Below are 26,803 nucleotides of genomic sequence, written 5' to 3' on the forward strand. Positions count from 1 at the left end.
AAGTAAGCATTTCACTGTAAGGTCTACACCTGTTGTATTCGGCGCATGTGACAAATACAATTTGACACAGTTGAAGAACGAATTTGGATTAGTAAAGCATTAGGGGAAAAAAAGAACACTCACCATTTTACCGATCATCATCACATACGGTCCTGCTTGCTGGTTGACTGCCAGAATATCTAGGAGTCTCACGTACCAGAAGATGATATTCAAGCAATACACAGTCCGGCCTGGGACAAGCACATCCTCTCCTCCGATCCTCAATCCAAAGCCCACAAAGAAGGTGACAATAGCCAGGAAGTCTGAGAGGTTAAAATAGTCACTGAACCAGACTTTAACCTTCTGGCTAATCTTCCCAGCTTCAGACATAAACATCTACAAAGAAAGATACAGAACAGACAATAGGACATGAGTGCATCCAGTGAACTGAGAGCTCAAATCAAATCAACAATGGAAACAAAGTGATAGAAATGGAGAAATATTCTATCAACGTGAATGTGGACTCAGTACTTCTCTGTTTAAACTGTCAACTAGAAGAATGAGCTTGTTTAAAGCAAATTGAACTAAACTAAATTGTATTGAATCCTCTGAGAAACAAAGATAGCTGGGTAAGTGTCTTGTCCTTCTCATACAGTCATAGGGTCCAATCCAAATGGCGAAAGCAGTGCACTATATAGCAAATCCGGTGCCAATTGGAACATAACCCTATTGATGTAGAGAGCAGGGAGCAGCATTAGCGTACCTCTCGTATCTTCTCGATGGAACATAACCCTATTGATGTAGAGAGCAGGGAGCAGCATTAGCGTACCTCTCGTATCTTCTCGATGGCGGAGGTAAATATGTAGAGGATGACCACCCACTCTTGAGGAGACGGAAACTCGGGCATCCGGACCAGAACGACAAACGAGTAAAGCATCAGAAAGCCCAGGTACGCCAGCTACCCAGGGGAAAACGCACACACACACACACAACCTTTACACAGGCTATTATATTGACCCACAACACACACCTTTACATACCATACACAGGCTATTATATTGACCCACAACACACACCTTTACATACCATACACAGGCTATTATATTGACCCACAACACACACCTTTACATACCATACACAGACTATTATATTGACCCACAACACACACCTTTACATACCATACACAGGCTATTATATTGACCCACAACACACACCTTTACATACCATACACAGGCTATTATATTGACCCACAACACACACCTTTACATACCATACACAGACTATTATACAGACCCACAAACGTACATCAGCTAGCCAGTAGACACACAACACACACATACACCTTAAATTAGGGTTATCAAGATACCAGTACCGCGATACTAGGAAGTAAGGAAGGCAAGGAAAAATGAAACAGACTTAATTACTTGAGGAAAACAGTCCTAATGTTGGAAAAGAACTGCCTTGTTGTCACTGAGTCACATTTGTTTATTTTGCAATCAATAGCACACACTGTTGTACAACAGCACCACAGTCTGCTTTGTGCTTGTTTTGGTATTGTAGTATTGTGATACTGGTATTGTAGTATTGTGATACCAGTATCGATACTGGTATCACACTAATACAGAAAGAACCAGGTAAGCCGTAAAGCTGATTGAAAATGCTTCTTTATTGTTACTAAACCCTTGTCTAAGACAATGCCCAGGGCCCATATTTAAAGTGTCCCCCCCCCCCCCCCCCATATAATCTTATTTAAAATCTATATCAACCCTTCTCAAACCTTTTCTCAGAGACCCCCAGATATTCCATGTATTTGAACTATTCCAGAACTAGCACACCCGAATCAACTAGTTAACTTATCATCAAGCCCTCGACCAGGTAAAACCGGTGTGCTAGTTTAGGGCCGTTAGAGGAGAGGTTTGAAAAAGTCTGATCTGTAGGGGTCATTATGACCTAAAAGGCTAAACTGATCCCATTACAGCAGTCCTACTTTGTTCCTGCTTTGTGACATACCCCCAGGTCTTTTTAGAGGTGAACACTGGGAGCCTGACTAGTGAAGCATGAAGGAAACTACAGCATTCAACAACACCTCTCAGCCATTATACAGACCCACCCCCCCACCCTAGACATCAGTCATTCTAACTATGGCCCGGGGGTTAGGTAGGGTGTGTGTGGCTGTTGGAGGGCCGTGACTAAACGGAGACTGCTCAGTGTGGGGATCAGTGCTGACTGGGGCAGGCAGGGTTATTATGTGGAAGCAGAGATCATGATGTGACAGACATAGTGTGAGAGCTGGATCATTGTGTGGCAGGCAGCATAATTATGTTGATGTTGATTGTGGGGTAGATGAGCATTGATCTGGGTACAGCAGATATAGTTATGTTCAGGACTGTTCTACTGATGCTATCAGGACATGCAAATTAAGCCAGGGCACCTGGAACACCACCTGAGGGTACGTGTGTGTGTGTGTGTGTGTGTGTGTGTAGTATGCAGGGTGTGGGAGGTAGAGCTCTGGAAAAGTACACACACGCCCCAGCCTCCCTCTGTCCTCTCAACATCAACACGTTTCATGTCAGCCCTCCCTGGTCTCAGAGTACACACACTGGGCAAGTGGTGCTCAGTTTTCAACTGTTACATTGCTTCTAAAGGGAAATCTCCACCCACCCGGGACACAAAGCGATTCAAAATGAACTCATACACACACACACACACACACACACACACACACACACACACACACACACACACACACAGGGCAGGATACAGGAAATATCCCACGAGGAGAAAGGAAACATCCCTTCCATTTAAGCTGCTTAGCGGCTCCACAGGGAAAACCTTGGTAGTCAGAACTCTGCTGTACCATTAAACATAGTAGGGCCCAGAGTGTCTGCTAGTCAGCTCACATGGAGGGGGTAGAGCCAGGGGCTAGGGATTCATACCGTGTTGAACCAGAATTTGACGATGGGGGCGTGGTAGAAGGCGTAGAACTTCCTGGTTAGAGGAAGTCTTCGGGAGCGGACCTGTGTCTCCGCCTCATCCTTCACCTCCACGTTGTCATCCGCCTTCGCCTCCTGGAACACATCCTGGAGAATAATCATGTTTAATAACGCCTCTTAATAGACTGTATAGACATGTATATGTCCATATATATACATGCAGACTGAAAACAGACCCCAGCACCAGAAATTAAGAAACCATGAATGAAGAGAGCACTGCAGTCCAACCCTCTCTCTCATATAGCTACCCCTCATAGCTAAACCCCAGGACCTCATTGCTACCCCTCATAGCTAAACCCCAGGATCATCTTAGCTTCCCCTCATAGCTAATCCCCAGAACCATCATAGCTAAACCCCAGGATCATCATAGCTTCTCCTCATAGCTAAACCCCAGGATCATCATAGCTTCTCCTCATAGCTAAACCCCAGGATCATCATAGCTTCTCCTCATAGCTAAACCCCAGGATCATCATAGCTTCTCCTCATAGCTAAACCCCGGGATCATCATAGCTTCTCCTCATAGCTAAACCCCAGGATCATCATAGCTTCCCCTCATAGCTAAACCCCGGGATCATCATAGCTTCTCCTCATAGCTAAATCCCAGGATCATCATAGCTAAACCCCAGGATCATCATAGCTTCTCCTCATAGCTAAACCCCGGGATCATCATAGCTTCCCCTCATAGCTAAACCCCAGGACCCTCATAGCTAAATCCCAGGATCATTAGAATACCAGTAGCACCAGTGTACTTGCCAGAACAGACACAGTAAGATAAGAAAAGAAAATAGATGACATGAACTCTGTCATATTGATTCTGACCATCTGTATGTTGTCGGTGGTGTTATGGAAGTTGTGTTCGCTGTCCTCCATGGTCATCTGATGGGCGTCCTGACTCTGAGGGATGTGGGACATCTCTGCCTTTGTCTTGTACTCCAACAGGAGGATTGCAGGAGGCACCAGGATACTGAGGATCACCTAGAGATATATACATTATTATATTTCGTTTTTAAATGTATATGTTTATTTATGTTTACTCAGGAGGGACCAGGATAATGAGAATCACCTGGAAAAACATACATCTATAATAACCATCCGAGCGCAGAGCCATGTGGAACACTATTGCGTGTGTGTGTGTGTGTATATATATATATATATATATACACACACACACACTGCATTGCTGGGCAGTGTCACCTTGTACCAGGAGTTCTTCCTCATGTTGAGTCGTCCCATCCACATGTCTGACAGCAGCAGCTGGGTACAGGTGTGAGCCACGAAGGGTCGTAACCGCGACGACACGGCCAGCTTCAGACAGGTGCTGTTACTCCAGTTCTTCAGTTCGTAGGTCAGCAGTTTCATCGCCATGGTTTCATCCTGTCTGAATGACTGCTCCAGGAGGTCCACTGCTAGGGTGCCAAATTCACTATGAAATAATAATCATCAACCTTACATTACTCTAGACATCATCCCTCTGAACATGACACACACATACCACAGTATCAAACTCACTGAAAACACCATCATTAACATCCTCATCAGTCACCACAACACAGCTCCTCATGGTCACTTCACTCACAAAAATAGTCTGATACATCACATACTAATACTCAGTAATACTCATGCCTTGAGTATTAGTGACTACTAGTAGTAATGCATCATACTTGGAGTACTTAGTATTAGTATAATCTGTCACATATTATAGTAGTCTTGAGTATTAGTGAGGATTGAAGTGTCCTAGTTATTTGGTGTGTAATGTGTCATACTTGGAGTAGTCCTTGAGTTCCTGGGAGGTGTCGTCGACCACGTCACTCTTCTTGGCCTCATAGCCCATGGAGCGACAGAGTTTACAGGCCACCAGGGCCTTGGCCATGCTTTCCTCCCCATGCTGCCAGAAGAACAGAGACATCTTCTGCCTATTCATCAGGACGGCCCACATCAGCAGCTCATTGAACGGGTACGGGAACCTGCGTGTCTCCGGGTCATCGATGTCAACGATCTCCTCCTTGGCTTTTTTCTTGGACTGGTCTGTCGCCGACTCCAACTAAGAGGGAGAGGGGTGGGCGTCAAGAGGGCGATTTGAATAATCTGATGGCTCAGTTCTGTGGGTTTGTATGGCTGATATTGTGTGTGTGTGTGTGTGTGTGTACACACCTTGGGTTTGTAGTGATTTCATTGATTTATTTCATTCATGCTCGCAGGCAACAAGAGTAATGCAGAATGCACAGTTACATTCAGACAATACCTCAAAAACAAGATACAACTAGAATTTTTCAGCCTATTTTTCCTTGCGTTGATGCTGGACAGTTGGTTCTGGTTGCGGAGGACTCCCCTTCTCTGTGGTAGGAGATCCTGTAGACGGTGGTCAGGTTGGTGCATGTCAGTGACCAATCTTACTGCTGCTTGCTCTCTCCATGGCTGTAGTAGTGGAAGGGTCAGTGGGATGTCTCTGTTTTTGTTATTATCTTGCTGGTCCTTTTCTGTACCTTATCCAGTGCAGCATCTTTGTGCAGCCTACCAGCAACACACTGTCATACTCCAGGCATGGTCAGATTACATTGGTATAGATTTCCACAAGGTCATCAGTGGACAGGCTGTTTCTTGCCATCACACAGTGCGTTCTCAAATATGACTCTCCATGTTGTGCGTGTGTGTGTGTGTGTACCTTGGGTTTGTATGGCTGTGCAGTCTTGATGAAGTGGTTGTGCCTGGTCTTCTCCTTCTTGTCGGCCTGGATACTGAACGACTCTTGGCTCTTCCTCAGGTGGGACCCAGGCCCTGCAGAGTGGCGACCTGACCTCTGCAGAGACAGAGAAAAAGTAGGACAGTTTACTTTCACCATTACTCTAAATGAATCAATCAGTGAAAGATCAAAATAACCTGAGTTTAACCCTTGACCCTGAAGCGAACTTACGTTGTAACCTTTTATCTTCAATCCTTAACACTAACCGTTAACCCTTACCCTACTGTTGCCATGGAGATTGTTGTAGATGATCCTGAAGCGTTTCCTGGTGTAGTTGCACCTGTAAGTCCCGCCCATCAGGTACTCTATCACCAGGCCAATGTCAATTAAGGTCATCTTGTAGTTAGGAGGGAGATTACCCTGGAAACAATTAGAGTCATAGTGAGCCATACTAATCAACAACACCATCATCAATTACTATTGTTCAAATTAATTCAAACTTTGACAATCAATGGTTGACAAGAAGTCAAAGATGCACCTGTTTGACATCCCTTACGAGGTTGAAGAGCGTGGGATTGGTAGGGGACTGTTTCTGGAACAGAAGAGACACAGATAAAAACACGATGCCCAGCAGGACCATGGATAAACAGACCGTTTAGAAATGATTTTGACAGAATACGAATCAAACGTTAGAATTGAGAGGTTGCACGTGTGATGAGAACAGTAAATGGTACCAGCATAGAGCCCTGTGGAGCATCATTACATGTATGTGTGTGAAATTGGTGAGCCATGTGTGTTACCGTGTTGTATAGCTCCTCCAGCCGTGTGATGGTAAGGAACCTGTGCATGCTAACTCCATTCTCAATCAGGAGCTTCACAAACTCCACACGGTCCATCACTAAGGCATCCAGCATGGCCTGCTCCAACGAACCCACCTGCGCGCACACACACACACACACACACACACCCCTCAACATGGATCCAACATTGACTGCACTAACAATGAATAAATACACCAGACCAGTTCAGATTAGTCAAAATAAACAATCTACTGGCAGCCTTCCTGTAGCCTGTCCCTTGGGTCATATAGGACCACTGACTCTGGAGTGGCTAGCTTAGGAGATATTTGGGGTTTAAATTACATTTATTCCATTTAGGCTGATCCTGATGAACAGCACATTCATAATAGATGCAGTCTTGACAGACAGCCAGCCACACAGACAGACAGAGAGTCAGCCAGCCACATAAACAGAGAGAGCCAGCCAGCCAGCGAAAGAGCCAAAGAGAGCCAGCCAGCCACACACAGATAGACGTACCAGTAGCTGCTGTCCGTAGACAAACACATGGTTCTTGGCGATGTCCACCCGGTCCCAGGCCAGAGTCAGAACCAGCTGGTCAAACGCAGACTCATTGGTGCCTGGAGGAGCAGCACACAAATCACACGTTATTGGTCACATGCGTCACATACAACCAGTGTAGACTTCACAGGAAGATGCTCACGTACGAGCCCCAACAACGCAGAGATAAAAAGACTAATATTTTCTAAATAAAAAGGAAACAGTAACAAACACATTAATGAGGCTTTATACGAGGAGTACCAGTACTGAGTCAATGTGCAGGGGTACCAGGTAGTTTATAGTATGTACATGTGGACAGGGTTAGAAGTGACTAGGTATCAGGATATATAATAAACAGAGTAGCAGCAGCGTAAGCACACACACAACACACACACAAACTAATTGCTAGGCAAAGCCACATTAATTGTGTGTTTCCTGTTGACTTAGCAGCAGGATTTAGAGAACAGGGCTGGGGAAGGACAATACAGAAACAACCATACAGAATAACACAGATGAATTACCATACTAAATCACCACTACTGTTTTACACAGAACCATATCCTAGCATGGGATCCAGGGTAAACTCTAATCATCCATATAACCCCATGGAGTCAGAGTTACACACCAAGTTAGTATTCTAGTGGATGAAAGCTAAACAATCCCCCTCAGGGGGCTTCTGGCACATGTTTTCATATGGTTTGGGAGTGTCCAGGTGTTTTACACTTCTGGAGTTGTGTTTCATCTGGTCTTTGTGACATAATGGTAGAAATGTACCATGTTCCCCATCTCTTTTATTTTTAAACGATGACACTACTTTAGACCCATCTGTCAAACAGCGACATATTTGGCTGGCTTAACAGCAGACCAAAATACTCCCGTTGGCAGGCTCCTCATTCTTTAAGCAGACAGCAGTGTCTGCCATCATTCATGGATATTATAAACATGGAAATATCTGTAGGACTCATGCATGGGGGAGTGAAAGAAACAGATTTGCTCTTTCATCAACATATGACTGTAAAAAGACTGCTATTGTGAACAACTAATCTGACTTTGGGGAAGTCCTGTGGGTGGGTGTGGGATGGGAACTGTGTCTTGTTCGGTCTTGTCACTTGTTTCTCTGTCTATGTGTACCCGTGTTGTGTACCTTATTAAAAATAATAATAGTGCATACTAATACACAGTCCAATACAACTACCATAGAGAGATCATTTCCTACAGGATTTCCTTTTGGTAAAGTTTAAAGTTCAAGTTGTATTTTCAGGATGTAAATCCTGATGTGGGAGACGGGACATTTCCATATTTACAAACACGTCTCTGTAACCTTACGGTTCATCTGATATGTTTATGGAGGAAATGTTAAAGTAACTGTCCAAAGAAAATCTCACATTTAGCAGCTTATAATCTGTTAACTCAAACACAAATCATGTTGTTGACTTCTACTCTTCCTATACTGATGTGACCAAATCATGTTGTTGACTTCTACTCTTCCTATACTGATGTGACCAAATCATGTTGTTGACTTCTACTCTTCCTATACTCATGTGACCAAAGCATAAAATACAGGGAAGAAAACAACCTCTTCAAAAACCCACCTCAAAGTTGTATCTCAAACAGACCATTTCAAAAATGCTTGCCATTTCCTCATAGTGGACACGTCTCATATTTCCTCATAGAGGAGACTTCTCATTATCACCGAGCTGGCTCATTAGCTGATGTGGCTAAGAGGAAGGCATTGATGCTATGGACTGGCCCACCCGTTCCCCAGACCTGAATCCAGTTGAGCACATCTGGGACATCATGTCTCGCTCCATCCACCAACGCCACGTTGCACCACAGACTGTCCAGGAGTTGGCGGATGCTTTAGTCCAGGTCTGGGAGGAGATCCCTCAGGAGACCATCCGCCACCTCATCAGGAGCATGTCCAGGCATTGTAGGGAGGTCATACAGGCACGTGGAGGCCACACACACTACTGAGCCTCATTTTGACTTGTTTTAAAAACATTACATCAAAGTTGGATCAGCCTGTAGTGTGGTTTTCCACTTTAATTTTGAGTGTGACTCCAAATCCAGAGCTCCATGGGTTGATAAATTTGATTTCCATTGATCATTTTTGTGTGATTTTGTTGTCAGCACATTCAACTATGTAAAGAAAAAAGTATTTAATAAGAATATTTCATTCATTCAGATCTAGGATGTGTTATTTTAGTGTTCCTTTTATTTTTTGGAGCAGTGTAGGTCATATTTCATAGAAATCTGGAAACACTGGACAGCTATTTGAAAGGTATTTCCATATTATTGTGTATGTTTCCTTTAGGGTCGAATGAGCTATTGAGGCCTTCTATTGAGGATGTGTTACTGGTTGACCAAGACTAATGCTGGTTTGACAGGCTTATATTTTCCTGCTGGCTGGGGATTATTATGCTCAGTCAGAATGTCCTGAACTCTTGACTGACTGGACTGGTTCCTCTACTACGAGATCTACATAGCTGGTAGACAAGCTGCGTGGGGCGGACTTTGAACACATTCCTGCATTTGTCTGAACTTCTTATTCAATGACAGAAGACCACTGATAGATAGACATACACACACTACTGAATACATAGGGACAGACTAGTTCATGTGAATACCTATCCTTTCAGAGCTCTCTCTTGCCCTCTGTGTTAGAGCCAGATCGGATAGAATAGAACAGAGAAAAGTGAGAAGAGGACAGCTTTATGTGTTGTGAGAATGGGGTCTCGGAGTATCTAGCAATAAGCCCCTCTGAGACCCACAGGGAAACCCCAACAGAGAGCAAGTGAGAGAGCGAGAGAAAGAGCGCGGCAGGACAAGAGATAGTGAGAGAAACAGAGGACGAGAGAGATAGTGAGAGAGAGCAGGACGAGAGAGGAGAGTGTTGACTTTTCAAAACATATCTATAGTATCAGTTTCAAAATGAAAACTTTGATTACACAACCCACTGTCTCGCCCTTCTGTTTGTTGTATTATTATGATCTTTTCATTTGCCCTCTCCCTTTCTCTAGGAGGTCAGAGGGGAGTCATGGGCACAGATCCTCTGTCAGTCAAACAGCAGGACACTGAGAGGAAGTTACCCAACACACCTTTCAGTAATGCCCTCAGTATGGCCACATCGATATCCTGGTGGTCCTCAGAGCCGATATGAAACACAGTGATCTGTCGTTCAGAGGAAGGAGAGAGGGAGAGAAAACCCACATGGTCATTAAAAAATCTAAAGTAATGCAATAGGTTCTGGTATTAATGAAAAACTATAAGCGTCATCTTTATATTAATCAGACTATGAACAGACAACACAGTATGCATTGTAGGATTCAGCGTTCTCTTAAAATTAATTCAGTATTTGTTAAGGATCCCCACATGTGTACGTGTGTGTCTTATGTGCATGTGTCTGTGCCTGTGTGTATCTCTTCACAGTCCCTGCTGTTCCATAAAGTGTATTTTTATCTGTTTTTTAAATCTGATTCTACTGCTTGCATCAGTTACCTGATGTGGAATAGATTTCCATGTATTCACTGAGTTAACCATGTGTTTACCAGTTCTTTGCTCTTCATACATTCCATAAGGGTCTGGAAGAGGTGCATAGCATCGCTGTGGCTGAAGTTGAACGTCTTTTTGATCGTAGCGATGATTTCTGTCTCCACACCGTCAGGTAGACCCCTGAAGGGTTAAAGGAAGTTACATCCACGATAATTCCTCTAAGTAACGGTCCTAGCACAGAACCCTGTGGAACCCCATTATATGTGGTGCAATCTGTTAGAAGAAAGTGTGTCTCACCCCCCCTCCTCAGTCTGTTTGTAGACATAGGCCAGTATGTCAGCAGCACGCCCAGTCCCTTCACAGACCACCACAGGAACAGGGGGAGTCTCCTGAAGGTACTCCAACACTGTCAGAATTACATTGGGACCCCCCTCAAATATCAACGCTACCACAGGAACACCCTGACCAATTCCTGGGGGGAGGGAGAAAGGACAGAGAAAAAGAGAGAAAGCCAGAAGATCACTAAATATGCTGTTAAGAACATTGGAAACGTCTCAAATAGCAACACTGTATGTTCATCGAGACGCTGTATTCTATTGGTCTCTGTTTGTGATGACAACAGGAAAGCAGTAAAGGGTTAACAGAGAGACATGTGACAGGTCTTAAAGCTCCATTTTAAGAGGGTGTTTCAGCAGGTCAGCAGACTGCCACACCATAATAACAGTGGGTGTGCATTCTGTATGGGTGTCTGCCAAGGCTATTTTAATAATAGGGGATCTAAGGTTATTGTGATAATAGCCAGTCTCTGGTACCTGCCTCTGTCACACACTGGCACTTAGAAGCACCACACGGAGACAGAAAAGGCGGAGATACAGCAACTACAGTAGACACTGACTGATAGACTTCTTTTGCTAATTTTTATCAAGAGTGCCAATAATTCTGGACCTGACCATTATTCTTAGACATTGCCTTCAGGTGTTAAAGTACTCTCAACACACAGCCGGAGAGAAGATGCCTGTGGTGGAAATAATAATTATAAAACGTTACGTTTGGATCCTGGATGCTAATTGGTTGATAGTCATTATTTATTTACGATAATCCTCAGGTAATGCTTTTTAACAGTTCTATTTTCAATTATCACTGCGCATTCACTGTCCCACAGCCCAGCCAGGCAATTCCAAAACTCTCTCTCTACCGGAAACAGCATCTTGACATTATTTCCCCATGTTTCTAGCCTAGCATTTGGTTTGCAACAGTGGGGGGGGTTGTCTAAACCCTGCAGTCTGCCTCTCCAATCTCTGCAACAATGTTGGAATGCAACCTTCAATGTGCAAAATGAGAATGAACGTGTCCGGACGAGACAGACAGCTTCTCTGAGCCAGGTGAATTCAGGCAGGCCCAGTCCTGGCCGTTCTGCCGCCCTAGGCGAGAACAAATTACCGCCCTCCTCCTATCCCAGAAAAACTTGAATACTGTAGCCTACAGTGACGGCCCACAATGCAATTTTATGAATGCCCATCCATGTACTACTGTTTGTAAAACAGGTAGTTGCATTTTATTAGCCTAATCCGGATTCCTGACCAAGGCTTAAGACAAATAATTGTGTCTATTTAAGATCTACATATGAGATACCCAAGATTATCAGGAGTTATGAGTCCATTTTCAGTGAGAATCCGTGTGTTTACACAGCCGGAAATACAGAAGTATTTTCTTCTTTGCTATGATCAGCTTGTAAAAAAATGGACAAATTGGCCTACAATTGATTCATGACCATTTAGCCCACGGAGTGAAACTCCCAGACAGCAGTCGTGAGAAGCCTCATTTAATTCCATATTGTCCATTCTATTTGGACCCATCCTGGTTTTAGGATATTGAATTGCATTTTTATTTAATAGGGCTATTTGGTCAAAGAGACGTGCTTGATGTAAAAAGAAAAAAGTGTCTGTCTCATAACATTGTCATAAATATGGTCTCCAGTCTGTAGGCAACAGAAAAACCACAGGTTACTACTCTTTCTACTACAGGCCATATGATTAATGTTATGTGACTTGAGTGTTGGTGGAGCACCGCTACTCTGCTCATCTCCAACAGCACTCTGGAGAGGCATGCTGGGAATGGACAAGCTAAATATTTTGCAACCCTGACTTTGGCAAAGTGGGCACTCCTTATCATGGGGTGGTATCAGCACTCACCTAAATAGCCCGTATGCCATTGGGCGAGATACGTTTTCATTGTTTTTGGGCAGAATTATGTGAGGCGTTATGTGTTGTTGGAGGTGATTCCTGGTCAGTTTAGCTCGTAAAATGCCGCCCTCGTCAATCTGCCGCCCTAGGCAACCACCTAATCCTGTCTAATGGGCCCTGTTCATGCATCAGCATAATTATTATGGGTATATCCAAAGAAATGGCAATAGAAACCAAGGTGAAACAAACAAAAATGTAGCTAGTTTGCCGTCATTCCAGCTGCTTGGTGGGATTGTGTTAGCTTTAGTTGCTTAGCTAGAAAAGGAAAAATTGCTAGCCTGCATAGTAACCTTTATCAATTAGAACGGACGACCAGTCCACTTGACTAGCTAATGTGCCAATAAAACAAACAAAAAAATGTGCTTTTGGCAAGCAACCACATAAATAGAACACACAACTGGGGTTTTCCAGACACTATCATTGGGTGGAAAGATGAATAAAATGAATTTACTCATTTTTTTGTTTTATGAAAATTTTATATAAGCAATAAGGCACTCAAACCTGTAGATGATCATGAATAACAGACTCAAACCTGTAGATGATCATGAATAACAGACTCAAACCTGTAGATGATCATGAATAACAGACTCAAACCTGTAGATGATCATGAATAACAGACTCAAACCTGTAGATGATCATGAATAACAGACTCAAACCTGTAGAGGATCATGAATAACAGACTCAAACCTGTAGATGATCATGAATAACAGACTCAAGGGTTGTTTCCCGGCACGCCGCTTCCCACTGTGCCTAACTACAGCCCAGAATTGTGTGTAATTCACTATAATCCACAATTCTCATGCCTTATTGCTGAAGTATCCTCTGCAGTTTGATGTGTTTATCGTGTGTGTGTCTCTTACGTGCATGTATCCTTTGCAGTTTGATGTGTTTTTCCAGCTCGCGGCGTAGTTGGACCTCAGCTCCGTACTTCCCCACCGTCCCATCATCCACCAGCAGGAAGTGGGAGTGGAGGTTGTTCAACACGTTGAGCTTGGACAGGGGGTTCAGCAACGTCTGGTAGGAGGCTACAACCTGGAACATACACACACTTTACTCAGACTGGACAGCAGATATTTTTGACCACTTAAAATAAATACTGGGTAAATAAGTATTGTGATGTGCTTGTTTGTGTTTTGGTTTCACTATCCAGAAGTCCTCACAAGTATAGTAAAACAAGGAAAAGGACATTTCTCCGGTCCCCACAGGGTAAAAGGCTATTTTAGGTTTAAGAGTTAGGTTTAGAGGTTAAAGGATTTTAATCAATTGTTTGGTCCCCACAAGGATAGTAAAAAACAAACTTTTGTGTGTGTGAGTGTGTGTTCCTCACGTCTCTCCCGATGAGGTCATTGCGGTTCTCAATGACGCCCCAGGGAGCGACTCCAATTGTACAGATCTTCCTTGACGATCTAGAACAGTGTTCCTTCAATGCATCACCCACATGTTTGGCAACACCTGGAGGTCAGGGGTTAAAATTACAACCAATCAACACCAAGCAATGGATCAAAACAGACTAGTGTAGTTGTCTGGACAACCAGTCTGCTGTAGCTGTGTGTTACTATCAGGACCAGTCAGAATAAACACCAGTCTGGTTAATTAACCCATTAAGTAATCAGTTAAACACTGTCATTAAGTAAGGAGTCAAACATTATCATTAGGTCTCCATAATGAGTTAAACACAGTATATAGGTCCCAGTAGCGCTGGGATGGAGACACACAACTCTGCTAAGACAGAACACCCGACTTGTGTCTTTTACCTAATAATAACAGGAAGTCACTGTGTGTGAGAGAGTTTGCTCGAATCTGTGCGTATGTGCGTTTTTCTATGCCTGTGTGTATGTGTATCACCTGTGTTAACCCCTCCTGTCAGGATCCATGCCCCGGTGGTGACAGCAGCTTTGATCAGGCCCTTCCCCACCACCTGTTTGATTCGGGGGTGCAGGTCAAAGTTCTGGATGCCTCCGTGGACAGAGATGAGGATCTTAGGAAGCTCCATCTGCCACTCATTCAGCATCAGCCTCAGGATGCTCTCTGGCCTGCTGTCATGGGACAGACGCACATACTGGGGACAGGAGAGGAGGGGAGGAAAGGAGAGATTGGAGGGTTTGAACTTCTCTTGTACAAACTAAATGTTGCAGTCCTTTCAAAATACACCCATCTTTAATTTTAAGTTTAAACTCGAGCTTAACATGATTATTAATGATGTTCCAATGTCAACACTTGGGTCTTTGAGGGTGGATTTCCCAGACCTACATGGACATGCTTGATACATCGTCACCATTAAATGTGTCAATCTGGGCCGTGGAAAGCGGTCCTGAACGTACCGTAAAGGATATTCTCAGTCTCACAGCCACACAACCCCTTCACTTGTTCCAAGGCATAATAAACCTGTAGTTTTAAGAGGGGGATTTGCCCGTATTACAGTCACTGCTGTTTCTAAGATAGTAGACTAAATGGCGTTGTGTGATTATATTCACCTACTTCATGTAGAATAACCACAATAAACACTTAGTTTAGCCCAAAAGGGATGGAGGTGACTCATCAAAAACATTGCGTATGTTTTGCAAGGAATACACAGGCCTAAGTAAGTAAGTTAGTCTGAGGTAAAAGTGTTTTCCTAGGTGTTGTATAGGTGTCTGCATCCCAAATGTCACCCTTTTACCTACATAGTGCACTAGTTTTGACCAGAGCCCAATGGGCCATGGTCAAATGTAGTGCACTATATAGGGAATATGATGCCATTTGGGACTCAAACGCTGGCTATGGAGGCAGACTAGACAGGCTAGGCTGCTCAGCTCAGGGTAGAGTTTCCAGAATGCTAGGCCAGGCCAGGTCAAAGGATGTCTTATAATGTATACCTTTGGAGCTGGTGGCGATGGCCAGAGACAATGTGACTGAGACACTGGTTTGATTTGTTGAGCTAAGCGCTTAGAGAGTGTCTATCTCTGTGAGGTCCACTATGGAGATGCGAGAGAGTGCGTGTGTGTGTGTGTGTGTGTGTAAGCTTCTCTCCACCCTACCTTGGCTCTGTAAGAGTGCGACCCTCCCTGGAAGTTAACGATGCCGTAAGCGTCTGTAGGGCTCTCCTGTGTGTGTTTGTCCACAGCCCACTCCTCCAACTCCGGCTGCACCCCACCCTCTGCCCCCCCACCCAAGTTCACGTCTGAGTACTTCATGGCCAGGCTGGCTGTAAACCCAGCATGCTGCCGTACCAGCCGACCACAGCAGCATCTAGAGGAAGGGGGGGGGGGCAGAGATACATATTATTTTACACACAGACACATCAGAGCCCCATATGAATCATCAGCTTTACCCCTCTACATTTCTATAAAGTGACACACACACACACACACACACACACACACACACACAGGGCAGTCTAGGTCCTGCTACACCCTCTCTCAGAGGGATGACGTGTTCCTCCTGACACACAAAGCCTGGAAGGTAATGGTTTATTTTCAGGACCCGGGTGTAGTACTGTACTATATACAGTGGAGTACTATATACACAATACTATACAGTGGGGTACTATATACACAATACAGTGGGGTATTATATACAGTACTATACACACAGTACTATACAGTGGGGTATTATATACAATACTATACAGTGGAGTACTATATACACAACACTATACAGTGGAGTATTATATACAGTACTATACTATATACACAGTAATATACAGTGGGGTATTATATACAGTACTATACAGTGGGATACTATATACACAGTACAATACAGTGGGGTATTATATACAGTACTATACAGTGGGGTATTATATACAGTACTATACAGTGGAGTACTATATACACAGTAATATACAGTGGAGTACTATATACAGTACAGTGGAGGTGCCTTAGAGGAGGAAGGGGAGGACCATCCTCAGTGAATAAAAAAAAAATAGAAATGTTATCCTTTTTAGATAAAACTATACTAAATATATTCACGTGTCATAACATAATTGATTAAAATACAAGGTTTGCGATAAAGGTCTACAGTAGCCTCAGCAGCACTCTGTAGTGTAGCACCATGGTGTAGCCGGAGGACAGCTAGTTTCAGTCCTCCTCTGAGTACATGGACTTCAATACAAAACCTAGGATTCTCAAGGTTCACTCCCTTCCACAGACTTACACAGTAATTATGACAACTTCCAGAGGACTTCCTCCAACCTATCAGAGCTCTTGCAGCTTGAACTGAAATATAGTCCACCCAATCAAAGGATCAGATAATGACTAGATTTTTTTTATTTTACCTTTATTTACCTAGGCAAATTCTTATTTTCAATGACGGCCTAGGAACAATGGGGTAACTGCCTGTTCAGGGGCAGAACGACAGATGTGTACCTTGTCAGCTCGGGGGTTTGAACTTCCAACCTTCCGGTTACTAGTCCAACGCTCTAACCACTAGGCTACCCTGAAAGAATAAGCTACTGCTAGCTAGCACTGCAGTGCTTAAAATGTGTTGAGTAGTTGACTCAGAGAGAGAGAGAAAGACAATAGCTGAACAGTTAACCAATTTAATTTATTTTAAAATGGAGAAGCAAGAGAGATAGAGAGAACAAACTATATTAATTTTATATTTTTGCTTTCACTTACTTTAGCTAGCGAATGCAGCTAGCTAGTTTAGCCTACTCAAAACACCTGGCTCAAACAGAGAGGGATGCCATGTTAGCTAGCTGGGTATGGCTATTCAACACTGGAACTTTTCCAAGTCAAGGTAAGCTTTATAAATGTATTGCCACCGGGGCCCGCCAGTGTATCTGCTAAACTGCTTGCTAACTGTACACTGTACTGCATGACTGTAGCGGGTTTACTAACACGTTAGTTCTAGTAGCTATGTTGACTGACGTTGGCTAATATGGTGACAACGACATAGGCTATGTGTAGAGGTTAGCGGTTATGATATAAAGGTTTGGCATGGAAAGTTTTTTTTGCCTGGTCACAGACAGCTGATGTATTGTGCACTGAAGCCCACAAATGAAGGGAAAAGTGAGAGGAAGAATGCGCATAGATTTGAGAAGAATTTAATGAGGAAAGTGATCATGCTGTTTGTATGTGGCTGCTATGAAAGTGAACTGTATTTGCGTATGATCATGGGTGTATTCATTCCGCCAAAAAACGTCCTTAAACTGGAGCAAACGTAACGAAGATCCACATACATTCATTTGTCCAATAGAAACGCTCGTTTGCAACTATTGGACTAATAATTACAGTTAATACACTAGATCAGCTAGATGCAGGCAAGATTGTGCAAGGCGGTATTGAATGAGATTGATTACCTTGATTACTCAAATGTTTCTCTCGACCTGTGCACCTACATTGTAAACGTTCATAAGATAAGTTGTAACAACCTCATGATGGGTATAGGGACAATTTGAGTATCATGTAGTAACCTAAACAATGTTACATTGAGTTGGGTGAATGGAATATGAATGACAGTCACCAAATATGCTATAACAAGAAATAACGGCCTGCTCATAAAAATATCGTAAAAATCGTCCTTCCTCATCTTAAAACGGCACCGACTGCCACTGATACAGCACTAGATACAGTGAAGAACCATAGGCGTGGAGTGCAATAGAGACTAGGCTACACTTCCACACAGAACTTTAATACCAGTTATTGTTTATGTCAGTCAGTACAGTATTTTAGAAGAGGTTGGTTGAATTGAGGAGGTCCCAGGGTCTTGAGTCAAGGACTGGGCTCACGTCTGTCTGAGAGATCAGAATAGGGCCAAAGACTCACCTCACCAACTGCTGGCAGATCTGACATCCTGGAAGGCATCTGAAACAACATCAACAAACACATCTTCACATTAGAGTATGAAGTCAAATATAAGTATTATACATACATTATATACCTACACTACCATTCAAAAGTTTTAGAACACCTACTCATTCAAAAAGGGTTTTCTTTATTTTTTACTATTTTCTATATTGTAGAATAGTGATATCAAAACTGAAATAACAGATATGGAATCATGTAGAAAAAAAAAGTGTTAAACAAATCCACATTTATTTTAGATTAGAGATTCTTCAAAGTAGCCACAGCTTTGCACACTCTTGGCATTCTCTCAACCAGCTTCATGAGGTAGTCACCCGGAATGCATTTCAATTAACAGGTGTGCCCTTATAAAAAGTTAATTTGTGCAATGTCTTTTCTGATTGGCTCAAACGCATTAGGTTGTGTTATGACAAGGTAGGTGTGGTATACAGCCCTATTTGGTAGAAGACCACGTCCATATTATGGCAATAACAGCTCAAATAAACAAAAGAGAAACGACAGTCCATCATTACTTTAAGACATGAAGGTCAGTCAATACTGAACATTAAGAACTTTGAAAGTTTCTTCAAGTGCAGTCACAAAAACCATCAAGCGCTATGATGAAACTGGCTCTCATGAGGACCACCAGAGGAAAGGAAGACCCAGAGTTATTTCTGCTGCAGATGATAAGTTCATTATAGTTACCAACCTCAGAAATTGCAGCCCAAATAAATGCTTCAGAGTTCCAGTCACAGACACATCTCAACATCAACTCTTCAGAGATGACGTGTGAATCAGGCCTCCATGGTCGAATTACTGCAAAGAAACCACTACTAAAGGACACCAATAAGAAGAAGAGACTTGCTTGGGCCAAGAAACCTGAGCAAATGGACATTAGACCTGTGGAAATCCATCCTTTGGTCTGATGAGTCCAAATTGGAGACTTTTGGTTCCAACCGCTGCGTCTTTGTGAGACGCGGTGTGAACAGATGATCTCCGCATGTGGTTTCCCACCGTAAAGCATAGAGGTGTGATTTGCTGGTGACGCTGTCTGTGATTTATTTAGAATTGAAGGCATACTTAACCAGCATGGCTATCACAGCTATATGCCATCCCATCTGGTTTGGGCTTAGTGGGTCTATCCGTTGTTTTTCCAACAGGGCAATGACAACACACCTGCAGGTTGTGTAAGGGCTATTTGACCAAGAAGGAGAGTGATGGAGTGCTGCATCAGATGACCTTGTCTCCACAATCACCCGACCTCAACCCAATTGAGATGGTTTGGGATGAGTTGGACTGCAGAGTGAAGGAAAAGCAGCCAACAAGTGTTCAGCATGTGGGAACTCCTTCAAGACCGTTGGAAAAGCATTCCAGGTGAAGCTGGTTGAAAGAATGCCAAGAGTGTGCAAAGCTGTCATCAAGGCAAAGAGTGGCTATTTGAAGAATCTCAAATATAAAATATATTTTGATTTGTTAAACACTTTTTTGGTTACTACATGATCCCATATGTGTTATTTCATAGTTTTGATGTCTTCACCATTATTCTACAATGTAGAAAATAGTACAAATAATCCCCCCAAAAAAACAGAGTGGAGGCTGTAATAACAGCTTTCCCCTAGATGTTGGAACATTACTGAGTGGATTTGCTTCCATTCAGCCACATAAGCATTTGTGAGGTCGGGCACTGATGTTGGGCAATTAGGCCTGTCTCGCAGTCTGCGTTTCAATTCATCCCAAAGGTTTTCGATTGGGTTGAGGTCAGGGCTCAGTGCAGGCCAGTCAAGTTCTTCCAAACCGCTCGACAAACCATTTCTGTTTGGACCTTGCTTTGTGCCATAAAGTTGGAAGCAAATAATCGTCAAGAATGTCATTGCATGTTTTAGCGTTAAGATTTCCGTTCACTGGAACTAAGGGGCCTAGCCCGAGCCATGAAAAACAGCCCCAGACCCTTATTCCTCCTCCACCAAACCTTACAGTTGGCACTATGCATTGGGGCAGGAAGTGTTCCTGGCATCCGCCAAACCCAGCTTTGTCCGTCGGACTGCTAGATGGTGAAGCGTGATTCATCACTCCAGAGAACACATTTCCACTGCTCCAGAGTCCAATGGTGGCGAACTTCACACCACTCCTGCCGATGCTTGGCATTGCGCATGGTGATCTTAGGCTTGTGTGCTGCTGCTTGACCATGGAAATCCGACTTACAATTCTTGTGCTGACGTTGCTTCCAGAGGCAGTTTGGAACTCGGTAGGGAGTGTTGCAGCAGAGGACAGAATATTTTTACATGCTACACACTCAGTGGTCCAGTTCTGTGAGCTTGTGTGGCCTACCACTTCGCGGCTAAGCCGTTGTTGCTCCTAGATGTTTCCACTTCACAATAACAACACTTACAGCTGAATGGGGCAGCTCTTGCAGGGCAGAAATGTGACTAACTGACTTGTTGGAAAGGTGGCATCCTATGACAGTGCCATGTTGAAAGTCACTGAGCTCTTCAATACGGCATTCTACTGACAATGTTTGTCTATGGAGATTGCATGGCTGTGTGCTCGATTTTATATACCCGTCAGCAACGACTGTGGCTAAAATAGCCGAATCCACTCATTTGAAAAGGGTGTCCACATACTTTTGCATATATAGTTTAGCTGTAACCTGGCCTTATAAAATAAGAGGTTAACCCAGACAACCGTTTCTATCTAGACTTGTTTGAAGACACGTTCATCATGTACCCATTGTTAGCCCATCTCAGGGTTGTACTTCACATGAAGCAGTAGTGTTGTTAGTATGATCAATAAGTAAACCAGCTAGCATTGATTGAGTAACTCACACTGATCTATAAATCAAAAAGTTTATTTGTCACATGCGCCGAATACAACAGGTGTAGACCTTACAGTGAAATGCTTACTTACAGGCTCTAACCAATAGTGCAAAAGGGTATTGTGAACAATAGGTAAGTAAAGAAATAAAAACAATAGTAAAACGACAGTGAAAAACACGTGGTGTGATCATAACAACATACAGGAACTCAAGTCCTTCTGTTCACCGGACATAGAATTCCTCACAATCAAATGTCGACCGCATTATCTACCAAGAGAATTCTCTTCGATTATAATCACAGCCGCATATATTACCCCCCAAGCAGACAAATCGATGGCCCTGAACTAACTTTATTTGACTCTATGTAAACTGGAAACCACATATCCTGAGGCTGCATTCATTGTAGCTGGGGATTTTAACAAGGCTAATCTGAAAACAAGACTCCCTAAATTCTATCAGCATATCGATTGTGCTACCAGGGCTGGTAAAACCCTGGATCATTGTTATTCTAAGTTCCGCGACGCATATAAGGCCCTCCCCCGCCCTCCTTTCGGAAAAGATGACCACGACTCCATTTTGTTGCTTCCAGCCTATAGACAGAGACTAAAACAGGAAGCTCCCGCGCTCAGGTCTGTTCAACGCTGGTCCGACCAATCTGATTCCACGCTTCAAGATTGCTTCGATCACGTGGACTGGGATATGTTCCGCATTGCGTCAAACAACATTGATGAATACGCTGATTCGGTGAGCGAGTTTATTAGCAAGTGCATCGGTGATGTCGTACCCACAGCAACAATTAAAACCTACCCAAACCAGAAACCGTGGATTGATGGCAGCATTCGCGCAAAACTGAAAGCACGAACCACTGCTTTTAATCAGGGCAAGGCGACCGGAAACATGACCGAAGTGTAGTTATTCCCTCCGCAAGGCAATCAAACAAGCCAAGCGTCAGTATAGAGACCAAGTAGAGTCGCAATTCAACGGTTCAGACACAAGAGGTATGTGGCAGGGTCTACAGTCAATCACAGATTACAAAAATAAAACCATCCTCGTTGCGGACCAGGAGGTCTTTCTCCCAGACAGTCTAAACAACTTCTTTGCTCGCTTTGAGGACAATACAGTGCCACTGACTACCAAAACCTGCGAACTCTCCTTCACTGCAGCCGATGTGAGTAAAACATTTAAACGTGTTAACCCTCGCAAGGCTGCAGGCCCAGACGGTATCCCCAGCCACATCCTCAGTGCATGCGCAGAGCAGCTGGCTGGTGTGTTTACGGACATATTCAATCAATCCTTATCCCAGTCTGCTGTTCCCACATGCTTCAAGAGGGCCACCATTGTTCCTGTTCCCAAGAAAGCTGAGGTACCCGAACTAAACGACTACCGCCCCGTAGCACTCACTTCCGTCATCATGAAGTGCTTTGAGAGACTAGTCAAGGACCATATCACCTCCACCCTACCTGACACCCTAGACCCACTCCAATTTGTTTACCGCCCCAACAGGTCCAGAGATGACGCAATCGCAACCACACTAAACACTGCCCTAACCCTGGGTCTCGACCCCGCCCTGTGCAACTGGGTACTGGACCTCCTGACGGGCCACCCCCAGGTGGTGAGGGTAGGTAACAACTTTTCCACCTCGCTGATCCTCAACACTGATGCCCCACAAGGGTGCGTTCTGAGCCCTCTCCTGTACTCCCTGTTCACCCACGACTGCGTGGCCATGCACGCCTCCAACTCAATCATCAAGTTTGCAGACGACACTACAGTAGTAGGCCTGAGTACCAACAATGACGAGACTGCCTACAGGGAGGAGGTGAGGGCCCTCGGAGTGTGGTGTCAGGAAAATAACCTCTCACTCAACGTCAACAGAACAAAGGAGATGATCGTGGAAACAGCAGAGGGAGCACCCCCCTATCCACATCGACGGGACAGTAGTCGAGAGGGTAGTAAGTTAAGTTCCTCGGCGTACACATCACGGACAAACTGAATTGGTCCACCCACACAGACAGCATTGGAAGAAGGCGCAGCAGCGCCTCTTCAACCTCAGGAGGCTGAAGAAATTCGGCTGTCACCAAAAGCACTCACAAACTTCTACAGATGCACTATCGAGAGCATCCTGTCGGGCTGTATCACCGCCTGGTACGGCAACTGCTCCGCCCACAACCGTAAGGCTCTCCAGAGGGTAGTGAGATCTGCACAACGCATCACCGGGGGAAAATTACCTGCCCTCCAGGACACCTACACCACCCGATGTCACAAGAAGGCCATTAAGATCATCAACCACCTGAGCCACTGCCTGTTCACCCCGCTATCATCCAGAAGGCGAGGTCAGTACAGGTGCATCAAAGCAGGGACCGAGAGACTGAAAAACAGCTTCTATCTCAAGGCCATCAGACTGTTAAACAGCCACCACTAACATTGAGTGGCTGCTGCCAACATGCTGACTCAACTCCAGCCACTTTAATAATGGAAAAATTGATGTAAAAAATGCATCACTAGCCACTTTAAACAATGCCACTTAATATAATGTTTACATAGCCTACATTACTCATCTCATATGTATATACTGTACTCCATACCATCTACTGCATCTTGCCTATGCCGTTCTGTACCACTCATTCAAATATCTTTATGTACATATTCTTCATCCCTTTACACTTGTGTGTATAAGGTAGTTGTTGTGAAATTGTTAGGTTAGATGACCCGTTAGTTATTACTACATTGTCGGAACTAGAAGCACAAGCATTTCGCTACAATCGCATTAACATCTGCTAACCATGTGTATGTGACAACTGAGACTCCTCTAGTTTATACAGAAAGCTGATATTGGATATGATCTCCACCGAGTTAGGAATTATCTCCAAAAGTGCCTAAAGTTGGTGGGTTTGGTGGCTCTAGGGGAAATTCAGGAAGACGTTAGATGGCCTTTTTACTGAAGAAAGTGTTTGTTTCATATGTTTGTGTTCTGCTTTTCGTGTTTTGTGTAATTGATGTGTATATAGACACAGTGCCTTCGGAAAGCAATCAGACCCCTTCACCTTTTCCACGTTGTTACGTTCCAGCCCTCATTTTAAAATGGATTAAATAAATAAAATCCTCAGCAATCTACACACAATACCCCATAATGACAAAGCGGAAACATAACATTTTTGCAAATGTATAAAGAATAACAACATAAATTCCTTATTTACATAAGTATTCAGACCATTTGCTATGAGACTCGAAATTGAGCTCAGGTGCATCCTGTTTCCATTGATCATCCTTGTTTTTACAACTTGAGTCCACCTGTGGTAAATTCAACTGATTGGACATGATTTGGAAAGGCACACACCTGTCTATAAGGTCCCACAGTTGACAGTGAATGTCAGAGCTAAAAACAGGCCATGAGGTCGAAGGAATTGTCCGTAGAGCGTCGAGACAGGATTGTGTCGAAGCACAGATCTGGGGGAAGGGTACCACAAAATGTCTGCAGCATTGAAGGTCCCAAGAACAGTGGCCTCCATCATTCCTAAATGGAAGAAGTATGGAACCACCAAAACTCTTCCTAGAGCTGGCCGCCCGGCCAAACTGAGCAATCAGGGGAGAAGGGCCTTAGTTAGGGAGGAAACAAAGAACCCAATGGTCACTGACAAAGCTCTGGAGTTCTTCTGTAGAGATGGGAGAACCTTCCAGAAGGACAGAGAGCTCCTTGATGAAGTCCTGAGCGTTCTGGAGCAGGTTCTCAGACTGGTGCAAAGATTCACCTTCCAACAGGACAACGGCCCTAAGCACACAGCCAAGACAATGCGGGAGTGGCTTCGGGAAAAGTCTTTGAATGTCCTTGAGTGGCCCAGCCAGAGCACGGACTTGAACCCAATCTAACATCCCTGTTGAGAACTAAAAATAGCTGTTTATTTTGAAAACCTTTTTATATATATATATATATATATACACATATACACATTAGGGTTTATTTGAAATATTTTCATAGTTTTGATAGTTCCTTACTCATGATGGTTCATTTTAGTGTGCACCCGTTTTAAGAGCATCCCAAAACCTGCGCCAGAAATAAGAAAATGTAGTTCCGGTAAAATAGGTATTTAGTTTTGAATGGTTTTGGCAACAGATGAGCGGTTTCCTGCTTTGTAAAAGGTGCCACCACAGACAAAGCCATGATCCATTTGGTTCTATGGCAGAGGCTGTGGCATAGCTAAGTACAGAGCCATATATTAACAAATAAATGACTCTGGTTAAGCCTAATCAAACTTGCCTGTGACAATGGTTTTCAAACGATACAAATGTAACAGCCTGAGCACACGACTTGAACCAACGATACAGATGTAACCATGTACCATTTAGTGTATTATCTGACTGCCACTGCGCCCATGTGTATTCCACTGGTCACTTTTAACTAAGTGTTCAAATTTTTTAAATCAAGAATAGAAGAAGTTTCACGGCACACCTGAGAGTTCCTCAAGACACACCAGGTTGGGAACCACTACTTTTAGAGTGTGGAGATGGAATCCGTGTCACTGAGGGTAAACTGGAAACGATTAATGTCATATTGGGAAAAATAGCCAGTGTGAAATCCTTTGTTAGTACTTCACAATAAAATACAGGTTTTGAAGAGAGCAGACTTATTTGAGTGTCTAGCTGTCCAGTAGACGTGGTGAACTGAATGACTGTAACCTACCACACACTAGAACCCTTTTCACACTGTCTCGAACCCAAACCGTACTGTGCTTGCTTGGATTTTTCTTTTCAGATTGTCTTTCCCAACACAGTTGCAGCATTGTAACCCGGCCAGCATGGTTCAGTAGTGTGAAAAGTGTACAAACGGGACCTCTGTAGAATTCCAGCACTGCAATGTCACATTCCAGCAAGTTCAAGTAAGAAATACTACAGTACTAAGAGGCAGGAGACCTTCAAGTTCATACAAGCCTTAACCACAACACACACAGCCTAGCCTACACGTCACACCATCATATTATATTGTCAGATTATAAACATAGAAAACAACACCTACTCCTCATTTTACAATTGGATCCCACAGCCTCCAAAAACGCTTTAGGTTGCGCTCGGTCCCCAGAGGTAGCAGCCCTGCAGTGACAGTTCAGCAGCATGCACTACCTCTCTCTCTTTGTGCTGTTTGCTGAGGAGACGTAGCTACAGGGCTCGAAATTAAAAAGATGTCCCTCTCAACCCGGGACGTTAAAAATGAGATGTCTGGGACGGTTCAAAACAGACCTTGGGAGCTTTTGTTCTGGGACAACAGATCCACAACTCATATAACCACTGTATATAACAAATAAATACAGAGCAATTAGGCTGATGCAACAGATCAGAATAAGCGTAACAACGCACACGCGGCAGTAGGCTCTGCATGAATGTTCCAGAAAGCAAGTAGCTGGAAGACACTAAAAAGCATTTAGAAAGAGGGGAGATCTAAAGATGCAACAACTAGCATGGGTTGCTAATATGACTAGGATTGTGTCTTTGGCTGCTGGAACAATGAAAGAAAGC

At 43.7% G+C, this 26,803-nt stretch overlaps 1 protein-coding gene across 7 annotated transcripts in view; it reads right to left on the bottom strand.

The window, feature by feature from the left end:
• trpm7 (transient receptor potential cation channel, subfamily M, member 7) overlaps nt 1–26,803 on the bottom strand; it is an 86,963-nt gene that overhangs the window by 39,611 nt on the left and 20,549 nt on the right. For 3 of the 7 annotated variants that reach the window (XM_065012092.1, XM_065012091.1, XM_065012090.1), the window contains exons 3-21: nt 18,469–18,507; nt 15,742–15,952; nt 14,570–14,783; nt 14,052–14,176; nt 13,585–13,756; nt 10,779–10,953; nt 10,538–10,661; nt 10,088–10,160; nt 6,969–7,069; nt 6,453–6,587; nt 6,191–6,244; nt 5,932–6,072; nt 5,635–5,769; nt 4,736–5,013; nt 4,167–4,395; nt 3,792–3,947; nt 2,916–3,059; nt 809–937; nt 124–375 (exon numbers count right to left, since the gene is read on the bottom strand). In XM_065012092.1, coding sequence (XP_064868164.1) covers nt 124–375; nt 809–937; nt 2,916–3,059; nt 3,792–3,947; nt 4,167–4,395; nt 4,736–5,013; nt 5,635–5,769; nt 5,932–6,072; nt 6,191–6,244; nt 6,453–6,587; nt 6,969–7,069; nt 10,088–10,160; nt 10,538–10,661; nt 10,779–10,953; nt 13,585–13,756; nt 14,052–14,176; nt 14,570–14,783; nt 15,742–15,952; nt 18,469–18,507 — 2,887 coding nt within the window. The other 4 variants (XR_010461592.1, XM_065012093.1, XM_065012094.1 and 1 more) reach the window with 4 other exon arrangements.

This window comes from Oncorhynchus nerka, linkage group LG27 (assembly GCF_034236695.1).
Source record: "Oncorhynchus nerka isolate Pitt River linkage group LG27, Oner_Uvic_2.0, whole genome shotgun sequence".
Classification (NCBI taxonomy): Eukaryota; Metazoa; Chordata; class Actinopteri; order Salmoniformes; family Salmonidae; genus Oncorhynchus; species Oncorhynchus nerka.